Source organism: Neovison vison, chromosome 11 (genome assembly GCF_020171115.1).
Source record: "Neovison vison isolate M4711 chromosome 11, ASM_NN_V1, whole genome shotgun sequence".
NCBI classification, from domain to species: Eukaryota; Metazoa; Chordata; class Mammalia; order Carnivora; family Mustelidae; genus Neogale; species Neogale vison.
The window spans coordinates 161,072,440-161,100,024 of NC_058101.1; the positions used below are offsets into that span (position 1 = coordinate 161,072,440).

Below are 27,585 nucleotides of genomic sequence, written 5' to 3' on the forward strand. Positions count from 1 at the left end.
AATTAGAAGTATTTTTAGAAAAATCTGAAAGTACTACTTTCAATTAAAATAGGATGTGTATCTTTCCCATTACTAGAGAAAAATATATTCACTAAAAAACTATCAGAAAGATACAAAGATACAAAGAGAATGTGGAAGGGTAAATTTAGAGTAGCAATAACAATATGTTAAATAATAGGGTCAAAGAGATACATTACATAATGCATTTAAAGCATTACCCATGGAACACAGAAAAAATTCATTTGTACTAATACATAAAAAACATAAATTCCAAAAGACAGATATTCTGAAGGACACATTTTTGAATCCAATGCAATGAACTAGAATAACTAACTAATATCCAGGCATCTCAAAATTTTAGGATATTCTCTTCGGAACAAAAGGAAGATAAAATTAGAAATGTGATTACTTAGAAAGTTGCAAAAAACAGGGTTTGGAGGGGGAAAACCACAAATAGATTAGAAATTTTAGATATCTGTGTAGAATCTGTGCTAGAACATTTAAAATATTGATGAGGTATGTGAGTTTTCTAGAAAAAATACAAATATAATATTAAGAAGTAAGGAATGACCCTAAGGTTTCTGATTGGCAATCTGATGGATGATGGCTATTCACTCAAAGTCGGGTGAGCTTGGGGTATCTTGGGTGGGAGGAGTCTATGGGTCATCCGGGGGAAACTTCCAGCCAATACTTGGAAAGATAAGGCAGAATCTCAGGCAAGCTATCTGGACTAGAGATAAAGATTTGTGACAGTTAGCATGTAGTTTGACATGGAAATCATAGGGGCACTGATGAGGTTGATGAAGGAGAACATATAACCAGACAGAAGAGCAGCTTGGCAAATAGGTGTGAGGAGCAGCAGTGCTTGTAAGATGGAGGAAGAGCGGCCCTCAGTGTGGACTGAGATGCGTGGCTGGGGAGGTAGGCGTGAAACAGGGCAGTACACATTTAGGAAAGGTGATGGGTGGATACGTTTCCAGCAGGAGAGTATTTTCAGTGTCATAACTCACATTTATGATAAGAATGGAAAATTTCTGGGGCACCTGGGTGATTCCATTGGATAAGCAATTGACTCTTGGTTTCAGCTCAGGATCATGGGATGGAGCCCCAAGTCAGGCTCCACACTCAATGGAGAGCCTGCTTGGGATTGTCTCTCTCTCTCTCTCCCTCTCCCTCTGCTCTTCGCTATTCCCCCTGCCTCAAATAAATAGATCTTAAAAAAAAAAAAAAAAAAATGGAAAATTTCCTCTTCGTTTGACTAAAATGTTTTTGGTGACTTTGACAAGAGAAATTTCACAGCGTTCTTTCAAACTTTTAGCCAAGAGATGATGATGATAAAATGTTAGCGTCATTCCCATTCAGAGAAAAAACAAGCAAGGATATCCACCATCATCCTCATTTTTAGACAGTGGGGGACATTTTAGCCAACACAAGAGTGGGATTAAAGAACTAATTGGAATTAATATACAGATAAAATACATAGATGCTGTGAACGTATGATCCTAAGAATGAACAGAAATAACTAATGATATCTGTCAGGGGGTTGGTTACAAAATAACAGATAACTACCATTGGTTAAGAACTTTTCTGTGCCAAGAACTATGTTGGGGGCATTCTATAAGTGGTTCCTTTTAATTTTTACAGCAGACCCATGAAATGGATCTTAAACATAAGCGTAGAGAAATTAATAGTGGAACGGGATTTCAAACCCAAGATCTATTTGACTCTAAAACTGATTCTTTTAATGACTCTGCCATATTCAGCCACCCACTCCCCTCACAAGCTGCCTGAACAGACATATAAAAACCAAAAGGGTTTCTAGGCTCCAGTAAAACTTTTAGAAAATGTGAAGAGGGAGTAATCATATTTACAAAAAGATGATAAAACATGAAGATGTTAAAAACATAGCAAAAAACAAAATAAAAAATAAAAAACTTATTACCTAGATGAGCAGTACACATTTTACTGGTAGAGCTAAAGGAGAGGAATTCATATATGTTGGTATATGTATATGCAAATGCACACACATATTGTGTGTGTATGTGTGTGGACGCACATGCGCGCGCACACACATGCGTACTTACTGTGGAATTGGGATGGTCTTTCTACATATAATACCTAAAGACATGTTAGGATATGATATTGTAACATGGTGCCAGAGCATTAAAAATATGATTATGTAAAGTGTTTTTACAAAAAAAAAAAAATGACTAACCCCTAATAGAAGAATGCAGAAAGTATCAATGAGCAGGTCATAAAAGAAAAAATTAAAATGATCAGCTGGTATAAGAAGCTCTTCAATCTCACTGATTAATAACCAAATATAAGTGACCACATGCATTGCTGGAGGGAGTATGAATTTGTACATTCTTTTGAGAAGTGTTCGACGTGATGTGTGTTAGTCCTTAAATACAGTTTTTGGTCCAGTAATTCTAATTCTTTGAGTATTCCCATTGAAATCATTAAGGCTATACATGGTAGATAATTATTGCTCTGATTTTTATAATAGTGAGAAATTAAGGACCACGTTAAATGCCAAACATTAAGAAGCCATTTAAATAAATTATAGACCATGTCATGGAAAAATATTCAGGAATTTTAAATAATGTTATAAAAGAATAATTAATAACCTGGGGAAATTTTGATATATTGTTAAATTGATAAAAAGTAGGTTATGTAATGTAAAGGTGTGAATAGGATGTCTCTGAATAATTTTAAGTATGTGCATGTGTTTAAATCTGAAAAGATATAAGCAAAAATGTTAACCCAGATCATCTCTGAAATGGTGAGGTTATAGATGATTGTATTTTTACTTCCACATTTAAATGTTTTTATAATTCTTTTAAAACAAAAGGTGTTGCTTTGATACTTAGAATAACAGCAACAAATATTCACAAAACAAATGTGCAAAAAGGAAGATGAAAAAGGAAGTACACCCTCCTGTGTTTACTGCTGCCTAATGGGAGTGCAGGTGGTTATTATTTTATCTTTTGCATCTTTTTTCTGTACTTTGATTATGCATTAACTTTGAAACTATAAAATTTAAACAGAAGACTTTTAAGAAGTCGAGGAAGAGGGGCACCTGGGTGGCTCAATCAGTTGGGGGACCTCCTTCAGATCCCAGAGTCCTGGGATAGAGCCCCGAGTCAGGCTCCCTGCTCAGTGGGGAGCCTGCTTCTCCCTCTCCCCCCGCCCTCACGTGCTCTCTCTCACTATCTCTGTCTCAAATAAAAATAAATAAAATCTTAAAAAAAAATAAAAGAAGTCAAGGAAGAGAGGAAGGTGAAAGGAGAAGGGGCTCAACTCCAAAAACTCTTCAGCACGGTAGAAATGCTAAGTTAAGTCATTCATTCATGCCCTCCCTCCCTCATTTTACAATCACTGACATTAAGCACTAAGCACCTCCTATGTGCCCGGCACTGTCTTCCGCAACACAAAGCAAGTATGCATCCGATTTTATGACGCTTTCCGGCTATGGTAGAGCCTGACATCGAATGAATGTACATGTAGCAAACGGTAATTGCAAATTCTGCTAGTGTACTATGCATAAGAACAGGGCTTTATGAGAATAACTCACAGAAAGTTTGTATATGTATGTATGTAAATATTTGAGAGAATAAGAAAAAGTGATAATTAGGAGAATGAATAGATGATAAAGGTATACTTGGGAAAGAGAAGGGGGAAGGAGGAAAACACATGTAAGGGTAGTTTATTATCTTTATAAAAAAACTGGGATATGGTTAATTGTGTAATATTTCTGATTATTTGAGAGTGAGCAGAAAATTTTAAGTTGTGTGCACTTTGGGCAGAAATAATAAAATAAGTGTAATCATCCTGATGTTTTGAAATATCATTCTAGTGCAAAGACATTAAACTACTATGCATTCCAGACTTATAAATGTGAATTAACCAATGTCACCTTTATCCTTAACTAATCGTATCCATTATGTGTCAATTCTCAGATAATACCAGCACCTTTCTATTACCAGTGGAAGACTTAATTAGAGGCTTTGTTTATGGCCATGAAACATACTCAAAAAGAGGACTTTTCTTTTTCAGCATTAAATGAACCCACCATAGACTATGGCTTTCAGAGACTCCAGAAGGTCATCCCAAGGCATCCTGGAGACCCAGAGAGATTAGCTAAGGTAAAAAAACAAAAACAAAAACCTTTTGGAAATTGACAGGTGAAAACCTTATTATGGGATTTCAGCAAACTTAGATAAATCCAGCAAATTAAGTCCCTTTAAAATTACATTAGGCCCTGAAATTTGGCTAAGCTTTAGGTACACATAAAATATCTTCTAACTCTGAGATACAGTGTGATTAATATCCAAGGGAATAGGAAATCTGAAAATTGGGTCCTATGAAATAGATACACTACAAGTATCCAGCTTATGAAACATTGGCAACTTTATGAAAATAAATAATTGCGTAATGGCTTAAAAATGTAAGTTCCCACTCCTTTGTATTTGAATATAATTTTATTCACCCATAATTGCAGGGTTACGTTAATCTACAGTCATTTATTCATCGAGGAACTACCCTGTATATAGATATTAAATTAAGCAAAAAATGCCTCCATAGAAAATGTCTATGAAGTGTTTTGCTTTTAAGTGAACTTGCTTATGACAATCATATCATAAATCTGGCCCATTATTCTAGCTTTTGTCATTGAAAAATACATTAATTTATTAGCTATTCAATTAATGAGATGTTATTAAATTTTAACATCTACATTTGCATTTTGAGCACACAAATTATCATATGCCATGTTCTCTTTTCTGTACTGTGAGTAAAATTCAAGTACCACATTTGCTTCTGCATCACACCTTCATTTTCCTCTTGGAAAAATCCCCAGCCCCACCATTAAATTAGATGATATCTGGAAAGTAGGTTAATAGCAATTTAAAAGGCTGTTAAAAACAGGAGGTAGAAAAGACAAAATGAGACGAAAGGGATTACTGATTACTAATTCTCTCTGGTTAAAGTGAACAGGGGGAAATATTATTGAAAGAATTCATCTTTATTAGAATAAAATTTTGCAGAAGGCACTGCCAAGATAATTTCAGTATTACGAATAACTCCTTGGCAAGCAGCTAAACTCAGGTCAGTCAATCATTCTAAGAATTTTTGGTTAATTAGAGTACCAGATTCTTTAATGGAATGGTCTGAAAGTTTTTAATGGCACTTCCATGACTTAGTAATTTCAACCAACTCCATCTTTCATCTGGTCATTTTTTATTTTGGTGGCGCAATCACGGATGGAAGGAACCGTTTTGTCTAGATGGATTCTGTGTACATATGTATTTAGAGAGGGATTTATATGTGCAGTTAAATTCTGCCTGTCAAACCAAATAGAGGACCTCGTAGCCAGTCATTTATATTTTAGGGATGACGTCTGGACTTTTTGTTTTTATACATAATTTTCATTTGAGTTGGACATTTGTGGGTTTTACCTTTGCTTCTTCCTCACCCCTTCTGCTTTTTTTTTCTAGGAGATGCTATTGAAAAGAGCAGCGGATCTAGTGGAGGCCCTCTATGGCACCCCACACAATAACCAGGTTAGATGCTCCCATCTTACACTGTTGAGTATGACTCTTCGCGCTGCCTAAAAGTGTTCACCTCCACCTGCCATTTTCCAGGACATCATTTTGAAGCGAGCCGCAGACATTGCAGAAGCCCTGTACAGCGTCCCCAGGAACCCCAGCCAGCTCCCGGCTCTCTCCAGCTCCCCGGCTCACAGCGGTATGATGGGCATCAATTCCTACGGCAGCCAGCTTGGGGTCAGCATCTCAGAGTCAACACAGGGAAATAATCAAGGTACTACCCTTTCTCCGAGTCGAAATTCCAAACATCCTATCCATTTACAAGGTTGGTTTTGCTTAAGCAGAGGGAGGTAAAGCTTGATTCGTATACCATCAAAGAAGCATGTCCGCAGATAAGCAGTACCATCCTATATTGGATTATCTTAACATGATAGGTGGTGTTTTGTGAGATTGGGGGGCTATTTGGGGCCCCGTTGGGACCCTTTAGTTGCAAATATTTAAGGTTAAGATGAACTATGATTAACTTCAAAGGGTTTTGACTTCCTGAAACTAGACTTACAGGTGTAGTTTGACGAAAATGTGCAGTTCTGCTATTGTGATTATCATCCTCGACAGTGGAAGGAAGATGAGTCATTGCCATTGTCATTTGTTATGCATGACGCTCTCTTCCCAGCAGCAGAGGCAGAGCGGTTCGGTTCCCTTTAGTGACTTCTGTTTGTGTATGGTCTCATTTGCAAATGCAGAGCAGCACACTTTACAGTTATCTGTGCTTTTCACACGTGAAGCATATTGTATAAAGATTTTTGTCACTGAGGTTGATTTTACTAAGGGGCTAAGTTGATCACAAATCATTTTTTATCATTTTTAAAAATTAAATCATAAATTTCCTAAGGGTGTCCCTAACCTTGGCATAGTTGTATTTCCAGTTTCATTCATCCTCTGGAAGGGAAGTCCTCATTCTCGTGACCAGAGTGAGTTTTTCTTACAGCAGGGTGGGTGCAGACAGATGATTGCCTTTTTTTTTTTTTTTTCCCTTCAAATTTAAAAAAGAGCTTTTCAAAAAATAGCTTTAGGGACTATTACGTGAAGCGGGTTATTTCAGGATGGGTTAGGTGGTCTCTCCGTGCCAGGGTTTTGGAAGTATGGGGAGGACTTTTTCCTTCCCCATTCCTCCCACAGACCAGATCTCCCTATACTCAATTGCTGAAGCTTCCACGTCTTCGGTCAAAGAATAGCACATTTAGATGAACTTGGAAACAATTTTTAAATAAAGATGTTCCCCACCTCCACTCGGGCATGGTAATAGCCTTGAACTAACTTTTCTAAAGGTATGATCTGCAGATTACAAGTGGCCCTTGAGATGTTATTAGGATGCCTTTTGCTCACCATTCCCAGAAAAGATACTGTGGTGTGCTAAATTTGGGAAACACTAGGTTAGCAAAGTTAAACTGGTTTATTTATTCTCTGGGACCCACGTATGCGAATCTTCAAGGAATGGCTATAGCACACAATATCTGCCAGGCTTTACTTGATCACAAAATGCTTGCCTCAGGGATAGTCATTACGATCTCATAGGGCTCTCATGAGTTAGGAAAATTACTCATCACTCCTTTGTGTGAGCTGGAGATGTTGATGGCAAATGGGAACAAAGAGGAAGGAGGGGCCCTCAGAGACATGGCCTTGTGTAGGATGGGGAAGGGAAAGGAGGATATAAATGCTGAAGACAAACTGCAGACCTTTCGCCCCTGCCCAGGGGTGGCTTGGAGCGCTCTATAATCAAGGGGACCTATAATCTATAATCAGGGGGGACCTATAATCTATAATCAGGGGGACCATGTGGGCCTATGCTGCCATATTTGGTCTCTGCTTTTTCATTTATCTGGGCTTTTTCCTTGCTGTCCAGGGTACATCCGCAACACAAGCAGCATCTCTCCGCGGGGCTACTCTTCCAGCTCCACCCCCCAGCAGTCTAACTACAGCACCTCAAGTAACAGTATGAATGGCTACAGCAACGTCCCCATGGCCAATCTGGGCGTCCCAGGGTCACCAGGATTTCTAAACGGCTCCCCCACAGGCTCCCCTTATGGAAGTAAGTGGCTTTTCCATCTTTCCAGCTCTCCCCGTGTCTCTGTCCCTGGGTTTTACTCTTCAGTCATTTGAGGGAGACTTACACCCCTACTGATGTCTTACTGACTTCTTGAGGAGTAGCCCAATTTTCCAAGGAAATGTCTTTCGTGCCTTTTGTTCTTTTCCCTTAGCTAGACTTTGGTGCACTTAGTTGCTCCAAACCTTCTGAAGGGAAGAAAAGGAGTGAAGCTATTTGCTTTATATAAAGAGAGGGTAGATGTATGTGGCTTGTGTGGTTGGGAACAAGGAATGAAGTTTCCATTTCAGTTACTATTATGCACGCTCTTCATTAGGCAATTTCAGAGGTTTTCTTTCATCCTCGTGAGAACTTTCTCATTGTTGTGGGTGAGGGGGATGAGGTGCACAGCAGTTTACTCATCCAAGATCACACCAGTAGGATAGTGCAGAGCCATCATTTGAACCCAATTTGTGGCTTGGTCATTTTGTGTGTCATACCACACTCTTGGGTCACTCTGTTACGTGGCCCTCCCTTCCTTGTGTACCTTCGGAGAAATGGAATTTAGCTGCTCATGAGAGAGTGATCTGAGATGGACTTCTTGATCTTAATCTGGGCTAGCTAGATGTCCTAGGGGTTTGTGAAAACTCATTTGGGTGCTTTGAGGACTAAGAAGCCTGAGAGAATATGTGTCCTCAAACCTACCTAGAGAATAATACTTCAGGCCAGGAGAGAAACCACCATGGAGGGTCTGTGTGAGTGAGTGGAATGTTCTTGAAATGCTGGCTCCTGTCGCAAGGCTCTAGAGCAGACCCTGTCTTCACCCAGAGTAGTGGTTCCCCTATGCCAGGAACAAGCATGAGTCAAGGACACCACACAGCCATTTCCACCGCAGCTCAGGGAGTGACATGCCAAGGGTCTGGAGGCTGCTTCTGCAGCCTTGTTGGTTCCCTGGGGACACACAACCAGGGGTTACTTCTGGGTTCCCTATTCACTTCATTAGCCTGAGAGTCTACTCAGTGTGTTAAGGACATAGTGACCAAACAGCAGAGGTAATAGAGGCTGGTTCTTCTACTAAAACTAAAATCTTGTTGCTGCCAAGACATGAGTTCTATGTTGTGTCATATTGGATGGCCCAGATCAATTAGGTCCTAGTGGTCTCAATGAATAAACTTGTGCTGGCTTGATTTATTTCTTTACTTATTTTTACCTTCTCTTGTTCCAAAACATTTTGGGAGATACTAATAGTGAGATGAGTGTTATGAAAGTATAAAATAACAGCTATAAGAAACAGAGATAAAGGAAAAAAAATATGGATAGGAAAATCAGATGAACCCAAGGTCTAGTCTGGACATAGTGTATTCAGTGTATTCAAGGGAGCCATTAACTTGGTGTGGAGGCTTACAGGATGGGAAAGCAAAGAGAGAAACACTCTTTGTTATCAGATTTGATGTCCACACAGTTTTGCCGGGGTTGGGGGTAGGGTAGCACAGGAGAAACATGATTTTTCTGTTGCTGAGATCTTGGAGAGACTTGTCCCATGAATCACTGTAGAGAGGTTACCCCATCCGTAGAAGGGACCACATCTTCAACAAGTGACACAAGGGCAGGGGAGCCACTATGAAAGGATATGACAGAATGACGGCGACAGCAATAAGAGTAACCCACAACTGCATTCTACTTTGCAGCCTAGAAAGCATGTTCACATATGGAGTCCATTGCCTCCTCAGAACAACCTTATGCCATGCTATAATCATAATTATTACTATCATTTTTCCTTATAAGATATGAAGAATAAGCATGACTTAATGATTCATAAAAGTAAAAATAGGAATAGAAATAGGTGGTCAGATTCAGAAGACCATGTTCTAAAATCATTCAATAATACAAGAAATATTTCATGTATTTATAATATACAATTAAACTGGCCCCTATAGAATTACTTGTTTTGTTTCTCCAAATGGTAGTTTTACATGTTCAATGTACATTTATGAACAAGCATCTGTGTATGAGGCTGAACCACATAAATCGTCATTTTTTGTAGCTCAAAAATGGCCAATATAACAATATAGTGGGTAGTGTGGTGATGAGGGAGAGAGAGCAAAAGACAGACAGGGAGGGGTTAGGTGAGTAGGGTTGAGAGAGACAGACAGACAGACACAGAGGGAGGATGAAGAGATAAATGAATACATCCACTGGGTAATGGCTTGATGTTTCTTACAAGGCAATTCCTTTGGTAGGAAAGGGACCTTCCCACTTCAGCAAATAACAACTTCCTTCCACTAGCCTTTCTTGATTATCCAGTCCCATTGCTTGCAAGGAAAATGATAGCACCCATTAAAACAAGACAGTGTATGCAGAATAGAAAGAGGCCCCTTGCCCAAGGGAAGGGGGAAACGCAACAGCAAACCTGCTCCTTGTGCCTACTGGGTCCCTCTGATCTCCTGCACCTTTTTTTTTCTGAAGGAGGGTCTGAAGAAGTCGCAAACTGGGAATGGATTCCAAACAGTGCCTGCATTACAATAAAATCCCCTACTGCAAAAATACTGAATACCCCACGGAGTTCATTACAATAACATCTGACCTGTATTTCTAGCCAGCTAAGTCTTAACTTCTCTGGGAAATACCAAAAAACAGCCCAGGGGAAACCATTTTGTCAATTCTGTTGCCTGTGTCTAAAAAACACCAGTCTACGATTTTTTGTTGTCTTTTTTAAACAAGTCTGATGCGGCCAGACCAGGGCATGGAGCAATCGTTTGCCAGTCGTTCAGAAGAAATAAAGCCAAGCCTCTCGGTCAAGTTGATTCGCGTTGCGGCCAATGCAGAGTATCAGAAACCTGCATCTTTACTGCTCTTGCTCTCACACGACTTCAAAAATGGCCAAACAGATGTTTTTTCAATTTCACATACAAACTTCACTTCCTGGCGGTAGCAGTGTGTGCCAAGTTCCAGCTCAGTGCAAGTTTTTATGGCTGAATTCTAAACCCCTGACAATAGGGGGTTATAATGAAATGCTGACAGACCCCTTAGCGCCAACAAATGCAATGGCTCAGTGCAAAGGAGGATATGGTGGCCGGTGAGGTCCAGCTGGGACTCGGCAAGCCCAGTCAATCCTTATAAGAAGAAAAGTGGTTTTTCCTTAACTCCCCATGTTCACAGAGATTTGGGGGCCAGACTTCCTCGCCTTTTCTTTGGCCTCTGTCCATAGAGAGAGAGAGATGTCCAGAGAAATTCTCAGTTGTGATCAGCTTTCTTAAAATGGTGCACTCTGGTGTCCCCACAGTTGGTCTACTCGACAAGCTTGCAACACTCATGGGCCCACTTCTTCCAAAGCAGAATCGCCACTAAACAGTTCCAAAGTTTGGGACAGAATCTATACAGAAATCCAACCTATGTTCAGGGAGTCCTACTTCATTGACATCACCTTAGACTATGCCCTGGGGCTCAATATTTTTATATTTTCAAAAATAAATATCAAGACATTTTCTATTGTAGAGTATTAAATGATGATTATAGAAAATTTAGAACATATGGAAATAGTTTCAAAAAGAAAGCCTACTCCCACCATAAAAAACAACCTTGTTAACATCTTGACATATTGCTATTGTCTTCTTCTCCAGGAAAGAAAAAAATCCTGTTACAATAGTAACATTCTCATTATGCACAATTTAAGAAGCATGTATATGTAAAAAAGGAAAGAAAAATGACACACTTTATTTCTGTGCAGGCATGACCATTGTTAACTTTTAAAGTATGGCCTTCCAGCCATAGAAGGATACATTTTGGAAATTATAATATCTACTCTGATGCACAGCCAATGGGATTCTGCCATGAGATAAATGAAAGAGGGAGTGGAAGAAAAGTGGCAGAATTATCCAAGTTGCAGATATGAAGCTAGGCTCCGTAAAATCTGTCAGTGATGCAGACTTGTATCCTAAGACTGGGGAACAGAGATGAGAAGTGATGTTTGCTTTGCGAAGTTCATGGCAATCAAGAAGCTTTTCCCAGGAATTTGAGAATTTATTAGTCTCTTTGCCTTTGTGTGTGTGTGTGTGTGTGTGTGTGTGTGTGTGTTTATGTAGCAGAAAGGTTAAAAGGCAACCTGGTTTGCAGGTAGTAAAGCCTTAAATCGAAGAGGAACATTAACACACAGGAAATCTGTTATGCCTATTGTTAAGGGTTACATTATTTTTTTTATACCCCCCCAATGGAGATTTTCCCCTTGTTTATTTTAACAGCTTTGGTTTTTGCTACATCAAAAGTAAAGAAAACTTTGAAAATAGGGACAAGTGAAAGGAGTAAATTCAAAAGCATTCATAATCCATTGACCAGAGAGAACATTGTTAAAAGTTTGGATTATATCGCATCCTTCCAAACTTTTACTTTGTATGTTTTCTTAAAAAATAAGCCTGGGTTTGAGGTACATGTTATGACATAATTTGCGCTATTCATCTTAGGAGACATATCTTCCTGAGTCATCAAATATTCTTCTCCAACATTAGCATTAAAATTTGCGTAGCATTCTATTTTATAGAGTGAATATACTTTACCCTGTTGCTTAGTCACTTCTGGGTTTTTTTTCCCAATTTCTCACAATCATAAAAATGTCCTTGAATCTATTTTTTTTTTTTTTTGCAAATTTATGATTATCTCCTTGGGATTAATTTCTCAAAATTAAATTATGAGGTTAAAAAATATGCACATTTTAAAACACTTTGGTTTTAAATACACATTGCCAAAGTCCTCCCCAGAGAGATGAATGCTCCCCTTAGAAAAGGAAGAGTATCTGTTTCCCTGGCCTGTTCATTTCTTCTTAATCTTTGTCAATTTCACAAAGTGGTAAGTATCCTCTTGTTACTGTTTTAATTTGCATTTGATTACTTAGCAGTTTGAAGGTTTTCAGGTCTGTAAAGACCTTTTGGTCATTTTCCTTCCTGTCTCCTTTAGTGACTTTGCTTTTCCTTTCCTTTGCCCACTTTTCTAATTGGGATGTTTTCTTTTTTCTAATTAATTTGTAAGAAACCTGTCAGTTATCAAGGATATGAACATATCTAAATAATTATCAGGAAGATTTTTTCGAATTTGTCATTTGCCTTTTCTCTGTTATGGAAGGTTTTTTTGGTCACATGACCAGTCTTCTGATGTTCTCCTTAGGCTTTGAGGTTGAAAGGATTATGTAAATTATATAACCTTCCTAATTTTTCTACTAGTGCCTTCATAATTTTGTTTTAACAAATAACTGATTAGTCCACTTACATTTGAAAGGATTATGTAAATTATATAACCTTCCTAATTTTTCTACTAGTGCCTTCATAATTTTGTTTTAACAAATAACTGATTAGTCCACTTACATTTACCTTAGTGTTTAACATGAGGAATCGCTTTAAATTTCTGTCTCTGGGGGACTTGCATATTGTTCCCATGCATTTATGTCCCCATTAATTTGAAATGTCGCCTTTATTAAGTTTCAGTTCTCATATATATCCAGGTCTGTTTCTGGCCTCTTTTTTCTCCAAGGATTTGTCTGCCTGTTTCTGTGTTAGTGTAACACTGACTTCATTGATGTAAATTTTTTGTTAAGTTTTAATATCTGTTAAGATAAATGCCTCCTTAGTACTTATGAAGTATTCACAAAACTTTCTGGGTCTTACAGAGTTGTCGCTTTTTAAACAGACAAACATAGAAATTGTGTTTGTTGAAATACACAAATTAAAATTCCTTTTGGGATTTTGAATATAGTGGCGTTAAATTTTAAATTAATTTGGAAGTTAATTTAGCATTTTACAAAAATTACATAAAGACTATTTTAAATGGTATTCATCCTTTCTGAAGGAGGCATAATATTCTATTGTATATACAGACCATATCTTCTTTATCCATTCATCTGTTGAAGGTCATCTTGGCTCTTTCAATTATCATGTGGTTTTACTTACTTGTGGAGCATAAGGAATAACAGGGGAGACATTAGGAGAAGGAAAGGATAAGTGAATTGAGGAAAATCCAAGGGGGGATGAACCATGAGAGACTGTGGACTCTGAGAAACAAACTGAGGGTTTTGGAGGGGAGAGGGTGGAGGTTGGTGAGCCTGGTGGTGGGTACTAAGGAGGGCACATATTGCATAGAGCACTGGGTGTGGTGCATAAATAATGAATCTTGGAACTCTAAAAAAATAAAATAATAAAAAAATAAATAAAATAAATGAATAAAATCCTAAAAAAAATACACCCCTATTTTAAATGGGCATTTTATAGCCCTGTGCTTATTCAACCTTGCAACGGTTGTCTTATGTCACTTAAAGTAAAGTTTGAGGTGACTCTTCCACTGAGGCAGCCACATTTGACCTAATGAATCTACTTTAGGTTGAGGACTGTTATTTAGAAAAGAAATATTTGTAAAAGTGAATCCTGCACTGAATATAAACAGAGTCAGGTGTGTATATGTAGGCTTAATTCACCTTATAAAAACCCTCCTCTGTAACAGTGTAGGGGGGAAGGTGGTGTTATTGCAGACACAGATAACAAGGCGCCATCTTGATGCCTTCATGGTTCATATCATGGCAGCAGAGATTGGACTGCGGTCGGAATCAGGGCCTCCTGAGTCTCAGCTTTTCTTTGGCCTCTAATTCTGCCCCTTACACAAAGAGGAAAGGTCCCTGACCCCATTTCATTGATGCTGAAGCCAATGTGAAAAGAGGAGATTTTGCTTGAGAGTGTGACTATAATCCATTCTCAATGTTTAACCCTGTATCCTAGTTTATAAAGTGAATTAACCCATTTTTTTCTTCCTTTTCGTCTTCAAGTATTATATGAGATTCTTCCAAGACTTTATCCTCCTTTCCAATTCTTTTGATTCATGTTATTTGAGGAAAGAAAGAGATGTGCTTGGATACTTCCTTCTACATAGCTCTTTAAATCAGGACTATATAAGGATGAGCAGTTTTTAGATAAAGCTCTTTGTTTGAAGTCTTTGGTTTGTCTATATAAGACATCATATTGGAGGTATGCTGTATGATTGCTTTATATATGCAATTCTGTGACCTAGCACAAAATATATCTTTATAATGAGAGGGGAGAAATGGGGACTAAATCTTACACAGGTTATCAGAACAGCTGACCTTCAATTCACCTCGACTTGGCCTTTGAATCGTCAGTCACTCTCATGTCCTCGCTTTCAAAATTTACTTTGCGGAGTAGCTGGGTCACTGAAGATATGAACCAGAAGTTTCCATTCCTGGCTTTGACCACTAGGTTCCAGTAATTCTTGTACCAACTCCTGTGACAGCTCAGAAATCTGGAGATTGTGCTAAAATAAGTCCCTGGAACTTGACCTTATTCCACAAGATGCTGTATCTGACAATTTTACCCTTGTGAACTCTAGTTTACCCCTTACTTGAGCTAGTTGAACATAGAAGATAAAATTATCTTCTTGTATGATGTAACTTGGTAGAGTATCTGACATTAAGAGGTAGGGCATTTCATTGTGGAAATCGCCTTTATTTTTCTTGGAAATTAAAACACTTAGCTTTTGGCTTCCTTTAAGTAATTTTATTGTTAATATTGGTGTTTTTTCTGAGCATTACATCAGAGGGGTCTGACTTGCAGCTTCATTTCCCAGGAGCTCTGAAAGTAGAGAGAGAGGGAGGTAATCTAGATATTAATAAACGTTTACATTTAATGAGGCAGTGGCCCATAGAGATGGCACTCTCAGAGATGTTCACTCCATAGATCAAACCTCTGGAGCCCTGAGAATTGCCAGGAAAGCTCAGAGCACCCAGACAGGACTTCTTTCTAGGGTGAAAAAAGTTTCCATTCTTGAGTAGATTTGATGATTTTTCAGATGTCGATCTCCATGTTCTCCTGTCAAGCTTCTCCTCATGAACAAAGACCTATCAGAGTATTACTCCTGCTGCTGCCTTCCTGATTCCCTGGCAGAAGAACAGTCTCCCTGCTGAGTCTCCCCAGCACTGTGTACATTCCTCCAGTAGGGTTGTTACCCTAGTCATTGTTTTGTTTGTATGTTCCCCCCACAGGGCAAGGCAGGGATGCTGTCACATTCAACTTGTTATAATCCCTAGAATCTGGGATAGTGCCTGGAGTGAATGAGTAATTTCTCAATGAATGTATACAGGTTATGTGTCTTGAAGACAGAATTTAACTCCTAGGTTTGTCCTTTCCTAAGAGGATTGTGCGTTTGCTTTCCAGTCATGTCATCAAGTCCCACTGTTGGATCTTCTAGCACGTCCTCCATCCTCCCATTTTCCTCTTCAGTTTTTCCTGCTGTCAAACAGAAGAGTGCCTTTGCCCCTGTCATCAGGCCACAAGGCTCCCCTTCACCTGCCTGCTCCAGTGGCAATGGAAATGGATTCAGAGGTAAGCAAAGATATCACTTTGGTACCACCATAATAAATGGGCCACAGGACCAACAAAGTAAGAGCAGACAGCACAGCATCAGTCCCTATCTCTAGCCATTTACCTACAAAGAGATGCTTTGGTGTTTCCATCATGGGACACAGAAGGCTTGTACAACTGAGCCACTGCACCACCCAAGAACAAGAAGGGGGAAAACTGAGAAGTCGGACAGCTCTTCAAGGTCACAAAATTAAGTATGACAGAGCCGTATGTATCTTCCAGGATTGTCTGGAATTCCCAGACCTTTGCTTTCCATAGGCTCATGTCATGATTTCCTAGAGGGTGCCTGGTCACATCAGATCACAGCAGACCACATGGTGACTGCTACTTACCTAATAGGCTTGCTCATCTGCAGTGCATACCTATTCCCATGGTATACATGGACAGGAGTGACCAGCACATTGTGAGAAATCTGGTTCCATGCCAGTCAGATTGATAGCAGGTGTCAGATAAGGGTGGAGCAGGAAAGAAAGAAAAAAAAAAAGACATACACTGTCTAAGAACAAAAATTAATATCACCCACCAAACCAATTTTTGAGCAATGTCTGAAAATATAGTATGATGTAACATAACGGAAGTGTGATGACTACATGAGAATCTAATCATCTCACTGTGAATGGGAGGCAGCTGAAGACAAAAGAGCAAATTGGAACCTGTTGAAGACTATGGATCCTGACAACCCACATTATTTTTAGGCTCTTCTTCATGTCTTGACCTGAAAACATTCATGACAAGCAAGTGTTCGATAAAACCAAGCAGGGCAGAAGTTGGTTAACCCCTTGCCTCTCAAAGCCTCTGAGGACAGCAGAGCCTTGCATGAGCTGTGTGATCCCTGGGACGGCATCTGTCTAGTAGCTTTACGATTGTGCATAGATTCCTGATCCTCTGGGTCACATGTAAAGGTTCATCCACCAGTTGTGGCTGAGCAGAGCTCTGGGAGGTATGGTAGGTTCCTGTGTCATTCTACCATAAAAGACAGGGGTGTCTCCTCAAAATCAAGTGACCTGAAAGAGAAACTATGAAATAGGAACTGAAACCCAGCACTCAGAAGAGTCCCTGAAAAGTCTTCTACTTCCATCTAGACAAAGCAGCTGGGTAACATGCCACCCAGTGTGTGAGCAGCCGGAAGCATCTGTCTATTTGAGAGAGAAAAATAGGTATATATATATACCTATATATGAAATGAAATATACCTATATATATAAATGAAATATATATATATATATATATATATATATATTTCATTTTCATCTAGATGTCGGATCCCTAGGGAAACAGGTTCAGCCTATAGCTGTGTTGCCCACCTGCCCTGTCTCTCCTCAAGGGCCAGTGGTTTCCATCTCACCCTTCGTGGATATGCTTGGAACTTTTTCTATGACTGGCTTCATCTCCAGACTGATAACTGTTGGCAATTGTTAAGTTTTTGCTTTATCTTTCCCTTCTGCATGCCTACTTCAGTGGCAATATCTCCCCTTTCTAAGTTTTGTGGTTTTAGTCCATTCCTTAACCAAGTGGGGGCCCCACAGGTCTCATTGGGGAAATGCAGAGTGGGAACCCCACGAAAGGCTAAGAGGGAGTATAGGTGTAGGTGAAAGTTAGGAGGGATGCAGACCGTTCCTTGTTCCAGACAGCCCTGGCCAACATTTTCAACTTCACTTTGAGGAGAAAAAGTATAACTTGACTTCCACTTACCGCCCCTCCCTTACCTCCTCTCTAGCACCTTGGGGAAGTTGAGATGGTGGTCTCAGATCTTCTGGATCTGTACTGTCCAGAGAGACTCACATATAGGGCTTGCTTGGCTTTGGCCCACCCAGTAGGCCAGGATCAACTTTTCACTGGTTCCCATGGCCTCGAATCCCTACCCTGCCTGTTGCTGCATGCCCAAGTCTTGCTGTGGTGTTACCTGCTCAGGGTTGAGTTGGCTCAAAGAGCTGGAAGTATCTGTGTGGTCATAGTGAGGTCTCTCTGTGGAGGTAGCAGTAGCTGAAATAGCCAAAATAAGGATCTCTCTAGGGTCCTTAGCCATGTGAGCTCCTGGTCAGCACAGGTCAGAATCGTTAGACCGAGGAAGTGGCTGAGCCATCTGTTCTTTGTCTGTGGGCGTGATGATGTCATCAGTTACATGTAGGCTCTGGGATCTAGTCTCATTTCTATAGAACACTGAGAACTCCCAAGCCTGTTTTATTTTTTATTTTTTAATTTTTTAAAAAGATTTTATTTGACAGACAGAGATCACAAGTAGGCAGAGAGGCAGGCAGAGAGAAAGAAAGAGGAGGAAGCAGTCTCACTGCGGAGCAGAGAGTCCAATGCGTGGCTCGGTCCCAGGACCCTGAGATCATGACCTGAACTGAAGGGAGAGGCTTAACCCTCTGAGCCACCCAGGTGCCCCCCCCCCAAGCCTGCTTTAGATCCTACAATTCCCTCTCAATTTCTCTGGTGATCTGAATCTTAAGAAGAAGAAGGAAGACTGGGAAAGGGGGGTGAGGAGGAAGGGGAGAACAGCATACAGACTCCCATGCTTCCTCATTTTGCATCCAGGTCCGATACGTAGAGGGAGAAAATGAGTTGACATCAAATGTTCTAGTCATGGTTACTGAGTGAAGGATTCCTGGGATTCTAGGGGTGATAAACACGAAGCTTCCCCTTTTTAAAGATTTTATTTATTTTTATTTATTTATCAGAGGGGGTGGGAGAGAGCAAGCACAGGCAGACAGAATGGCAGGCAGAGGCAGAGGGAGAAGCAGGCTCCCCGCCGAGCAAGGAGCCCGATGTGGGACTCGATCCCAGGACGCTGGGATCATGACCTGAGCCGAAGGCAGCTGCTTAACCAACTGAGCCACCCAGGCGTCCCAACTTTTTAGAAACAGACAGTAGGAGAGGCAAAGTGTGTTCTGAGGTGCTTGAGTGATCATAGGCTGATGGAGAGGTTCTGCTCTTGACTTGTAAGGTGAGATGGTCTCAGTCATCTGCAGAGGCCACGTACAACCAGCCCTCTCTGAGACTGGCTGGTTTTCAGCAAGACCTTGAACCAAGCGCTTTACACAAATTATCTTGCTCAAGCCTCACATGTGACTGGAAGGGGAAGGTCATACCATCCTCATCATCTTTAGTGAAGTAGTTTTCCCTAGGCCACACAGTAAAATGACCTCAGACATTTCAACTCCAGGGCCTGTGCTGTCTCACCATGGACAAGAATAGTGCAGTTCCTCTCCACACCCTTCACCCATACCTACTTTCCACCTGGACCAAAGTGGGATTATTGCCTTCTCATGAAATGCCAAAGGCAGAAAGAAATTGGACAAAGTGCAGGTCCACATACTCCCCACCCCCAACTGCCATACACAAGCTTACTTTTTCCCCAATTAACTTCTGCTTTCTGTCTGTTGGCTATGGTTTCTACAAGCAGAAATTCAGGGTCACCACATAGCAGAGATGGCACTGGATCTTCTTCTTTGAGCATTCTGCCCTTTTAATGAGCTCCTTCGGTAACTCTCTGAGGACCCAGAAAAAAGAAGTGGCTGATGAGTTTTAAGTGTAATAGACAAGTTCAAGTTGAAAGCATAAGCCAAAATCCTACTGCCAGAGAGCTTACGTGCAGTGTTCACTGTTCCACCTTCTACCTCATTTATCAGGCATTTGCAGTGATGAGTATAGATTGTCAAGATAATATTATGCACTATGTGCCTGATTCATTTTCCAGCTCCCTCCAGGAAAAGGAAAAAAAAAAAACCCTCCTACACTCTGGGATAATTACCAGGGTTGCTATGTCTCCAAATCATCAGGGAGTGTCCAGAATTGAACTGCCTTTATTGAAAAGTTACATCGATTCAATATATAGTAATACAGGCAAAAATAATTAAGGCTTTGCAAGCTGTGTAAGACCTTAATCCAGATCTCACAAACATTCAATAAAGGCTGTATGGGCAGGGATATAGACAGCTGAAAGCTTTGCCTGAGAAGACTAGCTGGCATGGAGAGAAGGGGCGGAGGGAGGGAGAGGGGAGGACGTCAGTGGGGAGAGGGGTGGTGTTGGGGGCAAGCTGGAAGAATTTTGGCCATTTGCTTATCAGTTTAGTAAGCACCACTCAGCAAAATACTTCTGTGATCATTGATAAGCTCTAGATGAGCCAGAGACAATAAAACTCGAAGGATCAAATACTAGATATGGCTTGAAGTTTTGACACAAGGCAACTACTCTGGTGATTTCCAAGAATGTGAAAATTCTATGGGTTCATCACCTGAAAGCCAAGGTCAGAGGGGTGCATTTTTCTGTGTGATTTTTCCCCATTTTGCTGATGCTGCTTTGTTTCCCACATCAAGGGGAAACCTTGGACCCAGTACCCCGCACAAGTATTATCTGTGTCTTCATTAGCTGGAGGAAACATTGGGCACTGCTAGGGAATGGGAGGGGTGAAGAGTGGAGATTGGGTGACTCCCAAATTAGTAACTAAATTAAGTCTTCAATCTCAGTGGATCAGTATTCATCAGTGAACAAGCATCACATACCAGTAGTAAGCATTAAAGACAGATGAGCTTGGGGGTTGGGGGGGAAGCCCACCACATTTCAGCCAGAGTGGATAGAAACCTAGAATCATAGAAAGCCCTGTTTGTTATAAATGTTATATATGATGTTATAAATGATGCCTGGAAAGTTACTTGATAGGCTTGGCACCTGGAGTTTTCTAGATAGTTCTAGAATATGTAATCTAGATATAATCTAGAAATTATGATAGTCTAATGATGAAAAATAAATATATTGCAAATACATTAAAACATAGTTTTTTTGTATGTTTGTGTCTATCATGTCAAGTATACAAACCATTACTATAACACAAGGCAAAATCTAGCTCTTGGCCTCCCCGCAAAATTTCAACCAGCCTGTTTATATTGCAGTGATTTGATAATAAGGCTTCCGTGCCACTGATAGGCTGTGTTTAGACCAAACCTGGAGAAAATGGGTTCCCACATCAGCGGAGTGCACCATCTCCCTGCGCTGTGCCAGACTCTGTCAGTCCCCACCCTTGCCCCTCTCGCTGGGTAAGAAACCAAGCATAAGCATCTCTGAGTCTCACTCCCATCCCTCTCTTTCCTTGCAGCCATGACCGGGCTTGTCGTGCCCCCAATGTAAAGAAGAGGAGGAACTGCTTTCTGATAGCACAAAACTACTTACTCTGATGGACCAATAATGAAGAAAGCACTAGGAGCTCTTCGGGGATAGTTGTGCCCCAGAATGAACATGACGGACAGATTTGGGTATGCAAGGACCTGCTTCTTACCTGGTCTCACGTTTCTCATCTAGCTCTCATGGTGGCTACACAAACTGACCCTCTTGGGGACAAGGACAAAAGATGTCATTGACGTAGTCAGTGCTAAGAGCAGAAATGCAACTCTTTGTTATGAACATTATGAGAACCACCTTCCTATGTTTGTAAAATATTTAAGAAAAAAAATTGGCAAACAATTCATGCTTAATATTTTGGATACTATTTGTTTTTCTTTGTAGGAAAAAAAAAGTTGAAAGTTTCTATTTTCTATGAAGCCTTTCAGATACCAATTTAGTTTATGCAGAAAAAAAAATTGAACAAAACAGGGTACCAGCATGGAAGACTTTCTTAAACAAAACCTGAATTGAATGATGAAATGTTGTTGTATGTGTGTTTGCTTATAGTTTAATCTCTTTAAAAAACAAACAAAAAAAAAACAAAAAAAGGGAAAAATTTTAAAATGTTTTACAATTATTTAAATAAATAAACGTGTAACTTATTGTAAGTAGAGGTAGAAATTAAGACCTTTTTGGAAGAGAGAGGAATTTCTCTTCCTGTTGTAAAATGAAAATGATGCAAACCAGTAGTAACAAGTTTAAAAGGTGTGTGATTATTACTGCAGTTACTTACTAGACTTTTATCCCCCATCCTGCATCCCCCTCTTTTTCCATCATTTGATTGACCCATGGGCAAGAACATGTACATTATATAGATTCCTACAGAACAGCCTGATGCAGAAACAGTGATTCAGTCCATGTGTGTACACAAATACTCAAACTCATCAGTTCATTCCCAGCTCCATCCACTTTCTAAATAGTCTACATGCCCCTTTTGGTATTCACTCTTTGTGAATTTTTTAAAAATTTATATTAGCTTTCAACCTTCTCCTCTGAGCAGTGCAGAGAATTCCCATGTGGTAGTGCATCCCAGGCTTTGCCTCCCGAGCAGAAACACGTGTCTCACCTAAAAGAAGAGCCAAAGCCATGTGACTTTCCCAACCAAGTGGCCCCTTTGGAATTCTCCCTTGACAGAGCCACACATCCCCTCCTCTTTGGTTACCTGGTTGAACACAGAGATGTGAGCCCCACAGAACTTCAAAGACAGGATTTAAGGAAGATGATCCTGTTTCTTGGACTCTTAAGCATGAATCTTAGAACGTCCACATCCTTTCTTCTCTCTGCAGATTTCCCCTCTCATGGCATTCAACTTACTTAAAAAGATACGTATCTTACCTGACACAGTTTCCAGGCAAGAAAGGGATGGTGTGTGGAAGAGGAATGTTAAAAGCCCTAAACTCCTCTCCTAATGTTCAAAAAGATGGAAACCCAGATTCTTAGCAGGATTAGAGATTAGGGGTTTCTGTGTTCCAAGCAGCACAAAGACCCAGGGCTGCAGTGGGCTCTCCATACTTCTGGAACTAGCTCTTAGGCCAAGAAATGTTGCAGGAGCTGCTAACAGTGGCTGAGTTTTGAAAGTCTGTTTGATCCTGAAGATGTATCTGGACTTATTTGGATTTCTAATAAGGATGCCATTTTTTCCTAGTTGGATGTCCAGTAAGGGTTCTTCTTGTTGACTCATTAGTACCATAATACAATCCATATACAGATTTTCGTTTGGGGTTCTAACAGTGAAAGTTGTGGCAGCTCTCATGGAGAACATCTTTCGTGCATCTGAGCCAGTTTTAGAGGACCTCACAAATGCCGCCTCCCTTCTGTTTGTCCCATTGATACCTGTTCACAGCTATTCAGCCTCCAACAGTCTCATTTGTCTTCAGCTATTCTGGAATTACTCAATATGACCCAAATATTATTTCTATGCACATGAGAATCCAAAGTTTTGGAAACCTGGCATGCTTTGAATTACTGCTGATGGTCCTTCGTGGTCAGGGCTTATGGCACCAAGACACAGGCACACGAGAGAAAGTTCTCCCATGAGAAATCTGATCGAAGGGGAAGGGTGTGCAGAATACAAACATGACCGTCCCAAAGTGAAGGCGGAACAAAACTAAGCATGTTTCAACCTGGATTCGAGCCAATCCAACATAAGGAAATGTTTTTTTTAAGTAGCATTGCTTTTAGAATCTGTGAATTTTGCTCTTGCATGAAGATGATGCAGTACTGTCTTCAAATTGATTGTAGAATTTGTTGGTAGCTTTACACCGAAAAATGTGTGTAACTAAATACCAGACATCCTTGACCATTCAGCTAGAATCTTGGCAGCAACAGATCTATTTAATTGTACAAATGTGTGTAAGGATTATTTTTAGTGTGCTAATAAATTAAAAACAAAGCTACTCTGTCCTCTTCAGTCTTGCTGTTGAATCATTCCAGTCCCAGGTTATTTTTGTGCCACTTGGAATACGAGTATTTCTATAGGTAACTACAAATTCTATCCTATCTTTGTAAGAGGAGCTGTGTAAGATTTTCCATTTAAGGGGACAATTTACTTCATTATTTATCTCTCATTTTTTGTTATAGCATCATATTTTTTCCAGTTTTTCTTTGCACATTTCAATATGCATGGTTTAAAAACCATTATCTTCTCTACCTTTTGTATAGTAAGGTCTCATTTTCAAACTGTATAGTTTCATTTTATCATTTTGCTTTGTCAGTTATATACAGTATAAAGTTGCTATGCACAGAGCTTTTTGTAAAGACAGCTTTTTTGTTTACTGTTTTTAATGGTCTTACTTATTAAAGAATATCTTGTTTGTAAAATGAATATGTCTACTTCAGTTTTAAACTTTAAATTATCCTAACGAAAAATAAAATTTTTGTACTGTAAAAATGATTGGAACTTTGCCTTTTTTTTTTCCTGAAGTGAAAAAAATTAGTTTGGGATTTGTTCTTTGGTTTGGGGATTTTCTCATAAGTGCTAGTCCCTGAGCTCTGGTTGAGGAAATCTTACTACAGCTTTTGCTTACATGGAAAGCTTTCTGAGCTGTTCACTTGGAAGAGAGAATATGTATGACTTTAGGTCATTTTTCTCTATGTATTCACCTGTATATCCATCTGGTCGAATTCCTTCATAAATACTCAAAAGGATCCTACTGCCTCAGTTGGTCTTTGGTTGTACAGAATTCTTGAGGTAGGTAAGTAGGTGGTCTGCTTAGGTTTGAAACTGCATGTTGAATAATGTTAAAACTGATTCATCAGACAGTGAAGAGCTAGAGGCTGGACACGAAGGCTTGAGGCCAATCTTAGATCTCCTCTTAGAAGACAGCAAGATGTATACCCCTGGAAGGGGATGACCCATAGGCAATGGTTCATACAGGAAGATAGGCTGCAGGAGCTCAGAGAACACAGCAATCACAGAGGGTTGGAATGATCAGAGAAGGTTCCATGGGGGAGGTAAGGCTGGATGAGCCTTCCAAGAATGGTGGGAATTTTGTTTGCAGAGGTTGGTAGGGAGCACTGCAGATGGGAAAGCCATCACAAACCAAGACCTGTAAAGGGAAGTTCACAAAGCACATTTAGGTGAATGTGATTCTAAATGTCATTTTCTAGCAGACTGTTTACAAGCATACACATAATTGGATTATCTCATTTCACTCTACAAGAGTAGTGTTCACTCTACAACACTCTACAAGAGTGTTCTTGAAAACACAAATTATCGTGAAAACATAAATTGTGTCCCTTGCATGAGTGGATGAGATGCTCTTGCTGAGCACGACTCTGAAAAAGCCCCCACTGCAGTTTTCTTTTTCTCTGTGAAGACAAGATGTCTGCCTGGACAGAGCTTACCCTTGATCTTCTCATGGGGAAGAGCTTCCTCTTTGCAGCCTGGCATCCTCTCCTCCTTCGGTCCTCGTTCAAGTATCTTCTATTTCTGGAGGTCTTGGCTGATCTCCGACCATGCAAGCTTCCCAGTGACTCTCTTTAACTGAGCTCTGCTTGTGTTCTTATCACAATTTGTATTCACTCATTGTGTACTTTAGACTGAAGTCTCACAAATACAAGGGCCTTATAACTCTCAGTACTTCCTGTGGAGCACCTAGTTCAGTGCCGGAGGTGCCTAACAGATCCCTGTTAAATTAGTGAATGAGCATATTGGATGCTGAGCCCAAGAGGCAGCTCTGCCTTGTCGTGTGGGAGAGGTAGCCAATCTGTCACAAATGAGAGGAAATAGCATCACTTGGAGAGTCCACTCCTTAAGGAGTATCTTGTCAGTCAACTAATCAAAAAAAGTGATGAAGTGTGTCTATAATGTGAAGTGGCTGGTTGCTTAATAAACATAGAAATCTCAAAATGGGAGGAAGTAAGGAAGCAGAAGCCTCTGGCTGGTAGCCTCTTGGGTCAGTTGCTTTGCCCCTTGGCCCTGGAACTTATTCCATATGGACTTTCATGATGCTCAGATGTAATTCCAGAACCAGAACCAGGGCCTTTTAGGAAAATGTGCATTCCATTCCCGTTCCAGATATGATGCTTGACTTGTTGACTGCACACTTGAATCGCAAAGAGCTTATAGTGCCTTCACCAAGCTGCAAGTTCACAGCGGCTGTAGGGCAATGAATAAGAGAGAGTGAATGTGAGACTTTATGGATGAGGTGGGAGAAAGGTCCTAAAGGATCTTTATGCCAGAAAGTTTAGACTGCATCGCCAGGACCATGCAGCAGGTAATGGGAAACTTCCAGGAACCTGTCAAGCAGTGAGAGAATACACTGTATGCTGTAGAAAAATCACAGTAGCTATAATATGGATTCTGGATTGAAGCAAGTGGATATTGGAGGCAAAGAGACCAAGCAGATGAGGGACAAAAGGCAGCTGATACGCACCAGTGTGCTGTACCAGTGCCTACAACAGACACCTATTTTGACTGATCAGTACCTGTGCCATGCCAGCCAGTAAGTGCTTTTCAATGACCCTGCAGTTCACTATAATAATCCCGATAAAAGTGACTCATACTTGACCTGAGGATTACCAGTAGAGATGGAAAGTAGTGGAAAGATTTGGAAGAAAGCCTTACAGTTTGACAGGCCTTTACTGACTGATTAGATGTGGGAATGAGGGAGAAGACAGGACTAATATAAGTCCCAGTCTGCTAGCTAGACAATTGGATTTTGTGCTAACATTAACTGAAGTAGGGAATAAAGAGGAACGTAGTGTGGGGAATGGAGAGATATAATGATTATAAATTGGGGCATAACTGCTCTGGTTCCTTTTTTCTTTCTTGGTTAACTGAAGATTGTTTTCCACAGTTTATTTAAGGACTCCAGAGAATTATACTCTTTAGTGGATGGAGATATATATATATATATATATATATATATATATATATATATATCTCCATCCACTAAAGAGTATAATATATATATATATATATATATATATATATATTTTAATGATGGCTCTATTTCTCTTTGAATGTCTGTTTGGTTGGGTATAAAATTTCTGGGGTTACACTTTCTTTCTCTGAGAATTTCATATGACAGGTATTTTGTAAAGCAAGCTCCCAAGATTGAATGTTGCCATGGTGATGTCCTAAGTGATGTCTCTCCTCATTCCTCTCTTTTATTCCCCATATATAAGCAAGAAAATCTGTCGTTTGTCATGTAAGTCATGACACTTCTGAGCATGCAAGGGGGCCCAGTAAATAATGATGCCTGGAAAACATGCAAACTGACAATTGATCACCCTTGATATTTTTATCTGCCTGCTAAAACTACCTTTCTTTGTAGATGAAGTCCAGTGGTTTGTCTTAGTGTTGATGTTCTGTGTATTTTTTTTCCCCTTGGGATGCAGCATTCCCTCTCAATGTGTAGCTTCAAGGCTTCTTTCATTTTTGGAAACTTTACTTTAATCGTAACTTAAAATACATTCTCTGTTCCTTCATTCTGGTCCTTCTTGCTGGAGACTCCAGTTGTTCATATGCTGGATCTCCAGTGTCCATCATTCATACCTATCACGGTCTCTAGCCACCATGGACTCTTAATACACCTGTAGATTTCTATTCACATGCTTGTCCTCCTCTGTACTCCCTCAAATGTGGCCTTAATTTTCCAGATGCTTCTATTTTTTTCCTTCACCCTTTCATAAGCTGTACCAGCTTATGATTAAAAATGCACATAGCTGAAGATTATATATACACATATATGTATATATGTATCATTATTATTATGATTGAATAAAAACATCTATGTACATTAAAGAACGAAAGCTCCATGAGTGCTGAATTTTTGTTTTTGGTCTTCACCACTCTCTTCCCAACACCTAGAATAGTACTTGGCACAGAAAAGGCACTTAACAAAAAATAACAATTGAATGAATATATAAAATCCCAGC

General features: G+C 39.9%; 1 protein-coding gene across 1 annotated transcript in view; it reads left to right on the forward strand.

The window, feature by feature from the left end:
* Positions 1-24,045, forward strand: part of EBF2 (EBF transcription factor 2) — a 192,312-nt gene extending 168,267 nt beyond the window's left edge. Inside the window, exons 11-16 of the mRNA XM_044225117.1 lie at positions 4,060-4,148; positions 5,499-5,564; positions 5,646-5,823; positions 7,453-7,638; positions 15,834-16,001; positions 21,137-24,045. Of these exons, the coding sequence (XP_044081052.1) occupies positions 4,060-4,148; positions 5,499-5,564; positions 5,646-5,823; positions 7,453-7,638; positions 15,834-16,001; positions 21,137-21,168 (719 nt within the window). The 3' untranslated portion in view covers positions 21,169-24,045. The remainder of the gene's footprint in view (positions 1-4,059; positions 4,149-5,498; positions 5,565-5,645; positions 5,824-7,452; positions 7,639-15,833; positions 16,002-21,136) is intronic.
* The last annotated feature ends 3,540 nt before the right edge of the window (positions 24,046-27,585 follow it).